Raw genomic sequence first — 13231 nt, forward strand, 5'->3', positions numbered from 1 at the left:
AGAGGCTTTGGAGAGGATGCAAAGAAGGTTTACCAGGATGCTGCCTAGACTGGAGGGCTCGCCTTACGAAGCGAGGTTGACTAAGCTTGGACTTTTCTCTCTGGAGAGGAAGAGGAAGAGAGGTGACCTGATCGAGGTATACAAAATAATGAGAGGAATAGATAGAGTCAATAGCCAGAGACTTTTCCCCAGGGCAGGATTGACTGGCATGAGGTGTCATAGTTTTAAGGTGTTAGGAGAAAGGTATAGAGGGGACGTCAGAGGAAGGTTCTTTACGCAGAGAGTTGTAAATGCATGGAATGAGTTGCCAGTCGTGGTGGTGGAAGTAGAGTCATTAAGGACATTTAAGCGACTGTTGGACATGCACATGGACAGCAGTGAATTGAGGGTATGTAGGTTAAGTTATTTTATTTTACAATAGGATTAAACCTTGGCACAACATCGTGGGTCAAAGGGTCTGTTCTGTGCTATACTTTTCTATGTTCTACGTAGGCAGTTAAGAATCAATCACACTGCTGCTCTGGGAATCAGCTTGAATCCCACTATAGTAACTCAGAGTTTTAGTTATTTTAATAAATCTGGAATATAAAACTAGTCTCAGTGTTGGTGACCATAAAACTGACACAAATTGTCCTGAAACTCCACCTGGTTTATTACTATCCTTTATGAAAGGAAATCTGCTGTCTTTACCTGATCAGGCCAACATATAGACTAGTAAGAATGGGTTTGAAATGCACGTGGACATCATCTTGTTAAGATATCAGTTCAAGGGCAACCAGGGACAGGCAACAAATACTGACCTTGGCCAAGTTCATGCCCAAATTCATGAAAGAATAAACAGAAGAAACGGGGTAGTATTGTTGCCTCATCACGTCAGGGTGGCACTCTGCCTCACTGCGCCAAGGACCCGGGTTCAATTCCAGCTCGGGCAACTCTCTGTGTGGAGTTTGCACATTCTGCCTAAGTCTGCGTGGGTTTCCTCTGGTTTCCACCCACAGTCCAAAGATGTGCAGGTTAGGTGAATTGGCCATGCTAAATTGCCCATAGTGTTCAGGGATGTGTAGATTAGGTGCATTAGTCAAGGGTAAATGTAGAATAATTGAGTGGGGGAATGGGTGTGGGTGGGTTGCTCTTTGGAGGGTTGGTGAGGATTTGTTGGGCCTAATGGTCTGTTTCCACACTGTTGTGATTCCATGATAAATTGGCCATAGTATCCAGGAGTTGCCATGGGAAATGCAGGGTTACAGGAACAGGGTAGAAGGTTGAATCTGGGTGGGATGCTCTCTGGAGGGTCAGTGTGGACTTGATGGGCCGAATTGGCCATCATAATGTAGGGATTCTATGATTAAAGAATTACAGGAATCTTTTCACCAATGTTTCTTAACTGCAATATTTTATAGAATTGCTCTACCATATGAAAATAACATAATGCCATTGCAGAAATGAGAGAATGCTGGTTTTAAAGTGTTTGTTAGCAATAAAACTGCAAAGAAATGAGTCAATCCCCACATATTCTTAGTGCGCACGGCTGGAAGTGATACTTTTAAGCTGCAAGTTTGCGATAAATTTAGATGGGGATCAAAGAACTCACATCTAACGTAGGAACAGCCAGATCATGCTATCTTTGATTAAATCAGCCTTCACTTTGAAACAACATTATTTCCTGTCATTAGTAAAAGCTAATTTATTACACCATTTATCTAAAAAAATCATTAAGCAAAGAACTTGGGTTTTAATGGTTTCATTTAAATGTAAGGATCCATTAATCGAAACTACCAACCTCCTATTTATCAGATCTTCCAAGAGCCCAAAAATATTGCTTGGAACATTGACTGCATACTTATTTAAGAAATTGTATTTCAAGACTGCATATGAAGGTATTAAATTATTCTCATTAAGACAGCAGTGTAATATTCTGTACCCTCTGTGTGGGTCTCCCAAGGGCAGAGTCAGGAGCATACTATCAACATGATTTTGTTTTCATGCAGTGAAGTTACTTTGGTATTACTTTGCAAGGACATTGCATAAGGAGCTGTCGGACAGTCCTCCGTGTTGAACCCAAGTTTAAAATGCTTATCTTTGTGCCCTGTTTACCAAACTGGAAACAATGTGGGTTCTGAGCAAAGTACACAACGATATTCTCGGAGTTACATGTTATTGTTTCATCACATGATTTAGAATAATGTTCTCTTTCCTCAATACTGCACAGTGATTTCACCATTTTACAAAGCTGAGAGTCTGAATCAAATTTCCATTCTATCCATTTTATCACCAGAACAAGACATTGTGGGGATGTAACAATCCCCAATTTAAAGCCATCAGTATATTGTGTTTTAGTTGATGCTACAAGAGCTTTGTTTAGTTTTAAGTGCCTTCCATGACCTATTGCTGTCTACATGAGAAACCTAAGGGAGATGCCAGAAGAGTATTGGGAGGTCAAAATGACAACTGCAAGAGTGAGATGGGGAATCAGATCACACTGAGATTCCTGAAGAAGGGCTTATGCCCGAAACGTCGATTCTCCTGTTCCTTGGATGCTGCCTGACCTGCTGCGCTTTTCCAGCAACACATTTTCAGCGCAATCAGATCACACTCCCATGCAAAGCGTTCTACGGATGGTCTAGTGTATTTGACAAATCTGATTTGAATAATAGATGTGGTGTTAAAAATAGGAACATTTCCATCCAGTAAGAGAGACCAAAAACATAATAAACATGCGTGCACCTTTTCTTTTCCACCCCAACAACACATTAGTGCTCTGACTGGTATCACAGTTACAGAATTTAAAAATATTTTACGTAAAAACCCATAATTTGCATTTGTTCAATTAATTAGTCCATTTCAGGAGTCTGATTTGGTTTGAAAATGTTAGGCATGTTTCTAACCACTTGATCCTGATCATGTTGGTCCCTGCACCTTAAAACCATACCAAGCTCCCTGTACCTTCTTAGAATGTCCATCAGAAGATAGGCAAAGGCCCAGATTTCTGAAAGAACACAAAGCATCTCCCTTGCAGCAAAGCAGTCCTGGAATAATCCCAAGCCCAGCCATTGAACCAGCACCCCTCATTTTCACAGGAGAGATCTGTAATTTGTGCAAGCACAGTTTCCAGGGGGAGCGGGCTCTTTAAATCATCAACTGCCTCCTCTGAAATTGGATTTGAGAGTCCGTGGAGTGTGGAGGGTGTGGAGTAACACCAGGTACCAACAGGTCTATTCTGCATATATTTCTTTTAGATTTCCGGAGTGTCTTTTCAGAGAGGTGAGGTACCCTTTTGATCTGTTCCAAGAACCCTGCTCAGAGGGTAAGGCAATCCTCAGGCGAGCTAAGCCACTCCTTTATGTCAGGCAAAACATGTGTAAAAACTACATTAATGCATTTTAAAAAAATTATTTGTTCTGTTTGTTTATTTGTGGTGTTTCAGAGAATCCCTACAGGGTGGAAACAGGCCATTTGGCCCAATAAGTCCACACTGACCCTCTGAAGAGTAATCTACCGAGTCGCATTCCCCTACCCCACGTATACCTCTGACTAAGGCACCTAACCTACACAGCTCTGAACACTATGGGCAATTTAGCATGACCAATTTACCTAATCTGCACATCTTTGGACTGTGGGAGGAAACCGGAGCACCCGGAGGAAACCCACGCAGACACAAGGAGAATGTGCAAACTCCACACAGACAATTGTCCAGGGCTGGAATCAAACCCAAATCACTGGTGCTGTGAGGCAGCAGTGCTACCCACTGAGCCATTGTGCCGCTTGATAAAGTGTGGAAGTCATTCATTGCCAACACCAAAGGGCCCTGGAAGAGGTATTAGTGAGGTGCCTTCTGAATTGCTGTGCCCACCCATAGTGCTGTTTAGAAGAGAGTTCCAGAATTTTGACCCAGCAACTTTGAAGGAACAACGATATACCTCCAAGTCAGGATGTTGAGTGGCTTGAGGGCAACCTACAGTGGTGGCATTCCCATGTGTTTGCTGTCTTTGTCCTTTTAGCTGGCAGTGTTTGTGGATTTCGAAGGTACTGTCATTGGGGCCTTGTGAATTGTTGTAGTGCATCTTGTAAGTGGTACACACTGCTGTTACTGAGCGTCGGTGGAGGAGGGAGTGAATGTTGAAAGGGGTAGATGAGATGCCAATAATATGGCTGCTTTATCCTGGATGGTGTCAAGCTTCTTGAGTGCTATTGGAGCTGCCCTCATCCAGGCAAGTGGGGAGTATTCTATCACACTTCTGCCTTGGGGATAGTGGACAAACATTGAGTGTCAGGAGGGAAATGACTTGCCTCACTTCTGATCTACTTTTGCAGCCACTGTATTCATATTGCTAGTTCAGTTTCGAGTCAATGGTAACTCTCAGAGTGTTGATAATGGAGGATTTAGCGATGGTAACAATATTGAACATAAAGTGGCAATGGTTAATTTCTCTTGTTGGAGACGGACATTGCTTGGCACATGTATTAAGGTGAATGGTACTTGACAATTATCAAATCAAGTCTGGGTTCTGTCCGACTGTTGCTGCATATGGACATTCACTGCTTCAGTGTCTGAGGTTAGGAATGGTGCTGAACATTGAGTGATCATCCCCACTTCTGACCCTTATGGTGGAAGGAAGATCATTAATGAAGGAGCTGATGATGGCTGTGCCCAGGACACAATCCTGAGGAAACTCCTGGAAGGATGTCTATAAACTGAGAATACTCACCTCCAACAGCCACAACATTTGTGCAGAGTATAATTCAAAGTAGCGGAGAGGTTTTTCCCTGAACCACAATGACTCCAATTTTATTAGGGCTCCTTAATGTAGTGATTCAAAGACAGCTTGCCACCATTTTCTCCAGGGAATTCAACGATGAACAATGAACATCAGCATGAGCAGTGATGCCCACATCCCATGATTGAATGTATTTACAAGTGCCATACTCGTTGCCATAATAGCAAGGGCTGTCACTGTCGCCTTACCTCTGGAATTCAGCTCTATTATGCATTGTGAAACAATGCTGTCACATGAGGTCAGGAGCTGAATGGCCCTGGTGGAACCCAAACTGAAGGTCAGCAAGCAGGTCATTGCTGAAGAAGTGTTGTTTAACAGCACTATCGAATAACACCTTCCGTCGCTTTACTGGTGACTGGTATGCTAATTGGGAGTGCCAAATCTGTCAAAGAACTTTCCAAAGTTACGTGTGGAGTTTAAGAAATATCCGTGCTAAGTATTTCAATGTTCCTGTTTCCACAAGCCATTATAGGATTTGTGCTGCTTTCCTAAGCTGTCATTTTCATGAGGAAATACCTATCAAGCAAATATTTGAATGGATAGCTCCAAATGGCTATAGAATGGAAACATTTATTTGCAAAAGGGATTGATCACTTTTATGAAACATTAATTTTCATTAGGGATTAGTTGAAAATTCAATGGCATTGCATTTTATTAATTTTTTGTCGGCATGGAGATGGAATGCCAAATGGTAAGGGATGGTGGGATATGAGTCGACACAGAGTTGCCATAGCGTCTAGGAACAGCCAAGGTGTGACTGGGGTGGACAGAGGGGGCACTAAAGGAAAATGAGTAGATAGAAAAGCATAGAGGATATGAGACTGGGGGTGGGGATGGGGGTTTGATAGAGAGGCACAGTGTGGCACGAGGGTTGAGGGGACAGGTGGCATGGTGTTGCTGGGCAATGGGAGATTCTAGATGAGCAGATGTATGATGGGACCCCAGGACTGGGTGAACGGGGATCATTTGACATTGGGTGCCATTGGTGGTCCGAGGGCAGAGATTGGCCTGAAGGGCACAGGGACAAATTCATGTATGGAGAGTGAGGGGGGGGGGGGGGGGGGGTGAGAGCAGGAACACTTTTTGCACCTTAATCTTTATGTTTAAACTTTTAACACAGTGCTGGAGACCTCAGGCAGACTTTCTATTCAGGCTACCATGTGAATCATCAGCCTCCCCCAATCTTCCTGAGCTGCTCAGCCTGAGTGCCAATCCCGCACCCTTTTTATATTCACTCCTGGGACGTGGGCATAACTGGATGTGCCAACATTTATTGCCCATCCCTAATTGCCCTGGAGACAGTGGTGGTGAGCTGCCTTCTTGAACCGCTGCAGTCTACGCACTATTAGTCGAACACAATGCCATCGGTGAGGGTATTCCAGGATCTTGACCAGGAGACAGTGAAGGAACGGTGATCTACAGAGGATTATCTGGCATTCGACTGTCCAGATATCGGATTATCCAGCAAGATCGCAAGGTCCCGAGGCTTGGCTAAATTATCTTAACCGGCATTCGATTGCCTGGAATTCGATCAACCAAGCAAATTATTCCTCGCCTCGGATAATCGAGGTTCCTCTGTCGTTCCAAGTCAGGATAGTGAGTGTCTTGGAGGGGAACTTGCAGGTTGTACTTCCCACGTATCTGCTGCCCCTGTCCTTCTTGACAGAAGTGGTTGTAGGTTTGCGAGTGCTGTCTCAGGATCTTTGGTGAATTTCTGCTGTGCTTCTTGTAGATACCACACACTGCTGCAACCGAGATTCTTTAGCATTGTTGGAGCTGCATCTATCCAGGCAAGTGGGGAGTACTCCATCACACTCCTGACTTGTACTTTGTATATAGTGAACAGGCTTTGGGGAGGCAGGAAGTGAGTTACTTGCTGCAGTATTCCGAGCCTCTGACCTGCTATTGCAGCCACTTAGTTTATGTGGCAAGTCTAATTGAGTTTCTGGTCAATGGTGACCCAACCAGGATGTTGATAGTGGGAGATTCAGTGATGGTGACATCATCTAGTGTCAAGGAGTAGTGGTTAGATGGTCAATTAGAGGGTAATTGCCTTCTGCCACCTTCCCCCCTCTACCCTTAGACTAAAAATGGGAGGTATGGGCGTGTGATTACCCCTGCAAGGCCCAAGGGAATCACAAATTAGTCTCTTCATTGAGTACTAGTTCCCTTGGTAACAGGTAATGGCCTGCTCAATCAGAACTCATCACCTGAGCTCTTTATAAAGGGGATCCAGGGGTCATATCTGCCGTCTATCTGCCCCTCTTACATGGTTATATCAGTGCCTGAGTGTCCTTGGAGAGGGAGTGCACCATGTTCATCAAGGCTCTTGATGCATTTTGAAAGAGATATGCACCACGTGGAATACAGTGCTTAATCTCCATCTCCAAAGCCAATCTGGTTTAGCCCTTTCCCACTCTCTTTACCCTTCCCACCTTTTATCGTTCCCTTTGCCCATGATGTGCTTGTAAATATTTAATTGGCGATACAGGTCATTATGGGTGATGGTTCATAGTTTAAAAAGAAGTCTCGGTGTTTTGGTGGTGAATATGTTGTTGGTTATGTGTGATAGCACTTTCTGATATACAAAAAATAAAAAAAAACAAAGCAGAGCCTGGTGATGGTGGTCTTGTGGTGTAATGGTAGTGTCCTTACTTCTGAGCCATGAGACCCTCGTTCAACTCTCACCTGTTCCAGAGTTGGGTCACAGCATGTCTGAGTAGCTTGTTTAAAGTCTCTAGCTTCCATTCTCAGTGAAATCACTGAATTCCTCAAGAGTTTTTGCGGAGCGGTAGTACTGTCCCAACCTCTGAGCCAGAAGACCTGGGTTCAAGTCCCACCTGCTCCAGGGGGTGGGTACTAACATCTCTGAACTGGTTGACTTGAAAATATCATAAAGCAGACTGAGAGATGCTCTTGCAATACAATGCTAGTGTCTCTATCTCTGGGCTATGGAGGTCTGGGTTCAAGTCCCATCTGCTTCAGAAGTGTGAGATAACATTGCTCTGAATATCTATATTTTACTAAATCAGAATGAAGAAAAACAGAGGACTCGTGTGGTGCAGTGATAGTGTGCCTACTGCTGAGCCAGAGGCCTGGGTTCAAATCCCATCTGCTCCAGAGGGTGTGTACTAACATCTCTGAACAGGGTGATTAGAAACGAAAACTGACCCAGGGATAGTTTAACTGAACTCTCTGTCCTGGGATGGGACGAGTGAAACTACTTTGGGATTCAACACTGAACAAGATTCCTTTCCAGGTGGGTTTGAGTTATTACAGCGCAGCTTTTAACAAAGTCAGGTTCACGGAGCCGAAGACACCTCTAGGTTCCGCGTCCCCGCCCTGGAAGGGACGAGGGCTGAGCAGCTACAGTGCCCCAACTGCCAAACCTGAGAATCACATGCCCTGTCGAAAAGTAACTCCAGACATTTCCTGGATTTCAGAGTTCTGGCCACAGAGGTTACAGAATGAAAGACAAATGCTGCTCTAAAATGGGACAGTCTTGTGAAATAAAGGCAGCTGGTCGTGCTCCCTCTCCCAGCTGCCAGCCCTCTCAGATGGTGAGATTTAAAATGCCAGTTTGCTAATCTGCAGCATATGGAAACTTTAATACATGTATTTAAAGTGTTAGGAGTGCCCTCTTTGTAGAACTGCAAACTCTCTCTTTTCAGGTTCCATGCATGCAGTAAGTCAAAACTAGAGTAAAGCCAATCTGGTTCTCCACAATAATGAACCTTACTCCAATCTCCTGGTATACACACTTAGATTTTCCACACCCACTAGTATGGTCTTTGACTGAGGTTGCCTGCTTAATGTTCATTAGCACAACCTGTACTATGGACTTGTAGCTACAAATTAATTAAAAACTACCTCAATTCCTTTACTGAGGCTGACAAAAGCAAATAATCTTCAAGAAACACAGAAACTGCTGGAGAAACCCAAGAAGTCTGGCCGCATCTATAGAGAGAAACAGTTAATGCTTAGAGTCCTGTGTGACTCTTCTTCAGAAGTGAAAGGTGTTGGAAAACAGCTTTGAGTTTGATGCTGAGTTTCTCCAGTATTCTGTGCACATTGAAGATTTCCAGCGTCCACATTATTTTGTTTTTATTTCAGCTTTTACACAATCTTGAAGTAAGCTTCACTCAAGAACTGGGTTAGAGGATGAAAGGCAAGTTTGTTAACCTGCAGCAAATGGAAATTTCAATGCTTGTATTTAAACTGTGCAGAAAGTTTTTAAATGGAACAAGTTCAGCTATTGCATCACATCGTAACCGTACCACATTGGGACCTGCAGATTTCGACTGTTGAAATCCGTGGTTGCATCAATATTGACCAATGTTTTGTTTGATGTGTTCATCACCAGTACCATGAACAGCCAGAGACAACAGAGATTTTCTTTTAACTTCAGAAATTACATATGTTTCAAAGACTTTGCTCATTTGATCCGTTCAGCTTACCATATCCCGCAGGGTTGCCCTTGCTCTTGGGTAGATTGGCTCGGAGAATTGCATTATTTAAAGTATTCAGATAGGTAGGCATGCTGTGATAACCTTTGTTGTTGTAGAATGCCTACAGAAATGAAAGAAGATAGAGATAGTTAAATGTTCACCTTTGCAGTCACATTCATCCTGGCTGAGTAATTGAAGACAGGACACTGGTCAAGATTAAATACATGGTTTTTTTTTGGTTCAACCTCACTCTGGTACAACAAAGACATTTATTTCTTGAATGAAGACATTGTTTTTTTGAAGTGCGTTTTTGATAGATCAGTGATCGTCATTCTTTCTACCATCTTCAAACTGTCTTGTTGAAAACAAAATCAGGTCCAGTAAACTTTAGGGCAGATCTTTGCAATTGGTTTTACCCAAATAAAACGGCCGTAAGTTGGGTCGAAGCCCAGCAGAAGTTGGTGAGCAGAACTCGCTCACCAGTTCTTTTTGCAGGTAACTTTGCATAAAGGTTGCGCTGACATTATCCCTGGGTGTTCCGAAATGTAAATGAGCTCCAATTAAGCATCAACATGTTTGGCACAACGACCAGACTTGTACCAACAGGTCATTCCTCCACTACCCTGATCAGGTCTGACCTTTTTGATGTCAGTGCTTTAAGTTACTCTGCAAACATGCCCCAAAGACTATCTATACCCAGTCTATTCACATCTGATTTCTGTCACTTACTGCCTTCACAGTAACCTTTATGAGCTCTATTAACATTCCAACTTAATTAATAGTAACACAAACTGCTGCTATGTTGAAGCAGAGCCTTAGGTGTCAAGACAGATTCAAGAAGTGTCTGGTAATAACATAAATATGGTTTCAAGAGGAAGGTACAGTGCTGCATACTGTACAAGTGCACTCTTTAAAAAAAACCCATCAAAACAGAGGATCTAGAATAGGAAAGCTCTAGCACAGTTATAGGGGATCGTTGTGAGGGACTGAAGGAGAATGATTAAGCTGTAAAAGAGAGCCTGATGCTGGTTGGCAGGCATTCAGCAAACTTCACACAAGAGTGCTCTTAAATTGGTGATGCAGTTGTGAGATTTGTGAGCATTTTCCACAGGAACACGAGTAGTAATGTTACGATAGTGTTGTTCATTAGCACGACTGCATACACATGACTGCAGCGACTGACTTAATTGCTGTCATCTAGTTTTCTTGATGAACACTTCGCCCCTTACGTGCCATAAAAGCAATGCTATGTATTTATTAATATATTTAGTGTATATTTCTATACGTTTCTATTATTCATTATCATTTGTATTTCTAGCCCCTGATCATATTTCGGTTGCTACAACTTTACACATTTTCACTTTATTTCTTTATTCTTTAAAGAGATACCTTTTGGAATTTTCAACGTCTAGTTGTGACAAGATGAGACAATGAGTGAAGGTGATCGACAAGAAGCACCATAACCATTTCTCTAGCAACTGTGCCCATATCGACATTTCAGGAAGGGAACTACATCCAGCATTTAGCAAATCCAAAGCCTGATACTTCCTTTCCTATACAAACATGCTGCCATCTAACTTCTGTTCGACTAATGAACATTTCTTCTTATCCTTTCAGGGCATGTGGGCATATTTGGGAAGGCCAGCACCTGGTGCTGATCCCTATTTACCTTTGGACTGAGTAGTTGCTTGGTTAGTTCAGAGGACAACTAAGAGTCATTCACAATGCCATGGGTCTGAAGTCTGTGGAGGCCAGGTCGGATTTACTTAAGGACATTAGTGAATCAGATGGGTTATTACAATGAATGCTCATCATTACTCAAACTGGCTTGCAATTCCAGTTCTCATTAATCTATGTCCTCAAAGCATTTGTCTTGGCTTCTGAAGTAGTGGTACAATGACATTACCACTGCACAACCACTTTAAGGTCTGAATTCCAGATCCATCTGCTCTGAACAGATGTCATTGACATATCTGAACAAATTGATAAGTAAATAAGTAAATTTACAATGTCGATTCCACTGTGAGAAGTTTTGAACATAAATTAACAACTAAGATAAATGAAAGATATAATGGAAGGAGATGCCTGTCGTCCATGATAATATGCATTAACATTAGCACATATGCTACTGTCTGTCATTCTAGCATCTTATTCAACTGTTAATGCATTTAAATTTATATGTATTCAAGTTCAGTTAAGATACCACAGATTGAAGCAATATGTATTAACTTCATAGAAAGAACCCTTTGCCCTACCTGTGCAGTTCTCCTCACTGCAATCTTCCGCACCATTGGAGCAGCCTTTGTGCTGAAGGACGCTGGGATAGATTTGAGCACATTGCCAAATGTCAGGCCTCCATATCTGAGAAAATCAGAATATATTAGATAGATATTTGGAGCACAAGACAATTAGCATCTCTCCCAGAATACACACAATGACAGCGGGTTTTCGGTGGGTAGGAGCTGATGGGTCTGAGACATGGGGAGGTGACCAAAAAAAGAGAAAAACCAGTTGAGCCTGAAAGCAGACACACTGGTTGAACCTGTCACATGTACCATAAAGTGGAATTCCAGTTCGGAATTCTTTTAGGAAAAGTTAAGAGCTTGATCTTAAGGTTATCAAAGAGCAGCCAAGACATTCATTTATCTGCAATAGTCTTCCATTCAGTGGGATGTTTCTACACTCTCCTTCCTTGACATTGATTGTTGAGAAACAAGTCTCCTCTACATTTTCCTTCACTTCTCCAGGAAACATCCTCAATTTGAGAATTGCCAAATCTGGGAGTTTGCTCCAGACAGGTCAAGGAGGCAGGCCGGAACTGGGATCAAGGCCCCATGCTCTTGACATTAATCGGATCCATACATTAGGCCTCCAGCCAACTGAGCTAACCACATACCACCTACTTCCAACTTTTCAGTAAATAATGAACAAGGTTTGAAAGGGTTTAGCAAATGGAAAGGGTACTTGCTTTTCAAAAACGACTTCAAAAGGAACAATGTTTGGGAAAACTACAGTTCCATTCAATGCCTGATCATCAATTGATTTAACATCATTAGCTTTGAATTTGTGAAATTATGCTTTTGAATTTTGGTCTGAGGGCAGAGAGAGATGAGTGATGGGTCTGAGGGCAGGGAGAGGTGAGTGATGGGTCTGGGGGCAGGGAGGGGTGAGTGATGGGTCTGGTGACTCGAGGGGCAGGGAGAGGTGAGTGATGGGTCTGAGGGCAGGGAGAGGTGAGTGATGGGTCTGGTGACTCGAGGGGCAGGGAGAGGTGAGTGATGGGTCTGAGGGCAGGGAGGTGTGAGTGATGGGTCTGGTGACTTGAGGGGCAGGGAGAGGTGAGTGATGGGTCTGGGGGCAGGGAGAAGTGAGTGATGGTCTGGGGGCAGGGAGAGGTGAGTGATGGGTCTGGGGGCAGGGAGGGGTGAGTGATGGGTCTGGGGGCAGGGAGAGGTGAGTGATGGGTCTGGGGGCAGGGAGGGGTGAGTGATGGGTCTGGGGGCAGGGAGGGGTGAGTGATGGGTCTGGGGGCAGGGAGGGGTGAGTGATGGATCTGGAGCAGGGAGGGGTGAGTGATGGGTCTGGGGCAGGGAGAGGTGAGTGATGGGTCTGGGGGCAGGGAGGGGTGAGTGATGGGTCTGGGGCAGGGAGGGGTGAGTGATGGGTCTGGGGGCAGGGAGGGGTGAGTGATGGGTCTGGGGGCAGGGAGGGGTGAGTGATGGGTCTGGGGGCAGGGAGGGGTGAGTGATGGGTCTGGGGGCAGGGAGGGGTGAGTGATGGGTCTGGGGGCAGGGAGGGGTGAGTGATGGGTCTGGGGGCAGGGAGGGGTGAGTGATGGGTCTGGGAGCAGGGAGGGGTGAGTGATGGGTCTGGGGGCAGGGAGGGGTGAGTGATGGGTCTGGGGACAGGGAGGGGTGAGTCATGGGTCTGGGGGCAGGGAGGGGTGAGTGATGGGTCCGGGGGCAGGGAGGGGTGAGTGATGGGTCTGGGGGCGGGGAGGGGTGACTG

The 13231-nt window shown here is 44.3% G+C and overlaps 1 protein-coding gene across 4 annotated transcripts in view; it reads right to left on the reverse strand.

Moving 5' to 3' along the window:
- Nucleotides 1-13231, reverse strand: part of abca2 (ATP binding cassette subfamily A member 2) — a 559549-nt gene that overhangs the window by 90097 nt on the left and 456221 nt on the right. For all 4 annotated transcript variants that reach the window (XM_087998533.1, XM_087998535.1, XM_087998534.1 and 1 more), the window contains exons 32-33: nt 11479-11584; nt 9233-9344 (exon numbers count right to left, since the gene is read on the reverse strand). In XM_087998533.1, coding sequence (XP_087854659.1) covers nt 9233-9344; nt 11479-11584 — 218 coding nt within the window. The remainder of the gene's footprint in view (nt 1-9232; nt 9345-11478; nt 11585-13231) is intronic.

Source organism: Chiloscyllium plagiosum, unplaced genomic scaffold (assembly GCF_037043375.1).
Source record: "Chiloscyllium plagiosum isolate Xiang-an unplaced genomic scaffold, Cpla_swu_hap1 HiC_scaffold_21, whole genome shotgun sequence".
NCBI lineage: Eukaryota > Metazoa > Chordata > Chondrichthyes > Orectolobiformes > Hemiscylliidae > Chiloscyllium > Chiloscyllium plagiosum.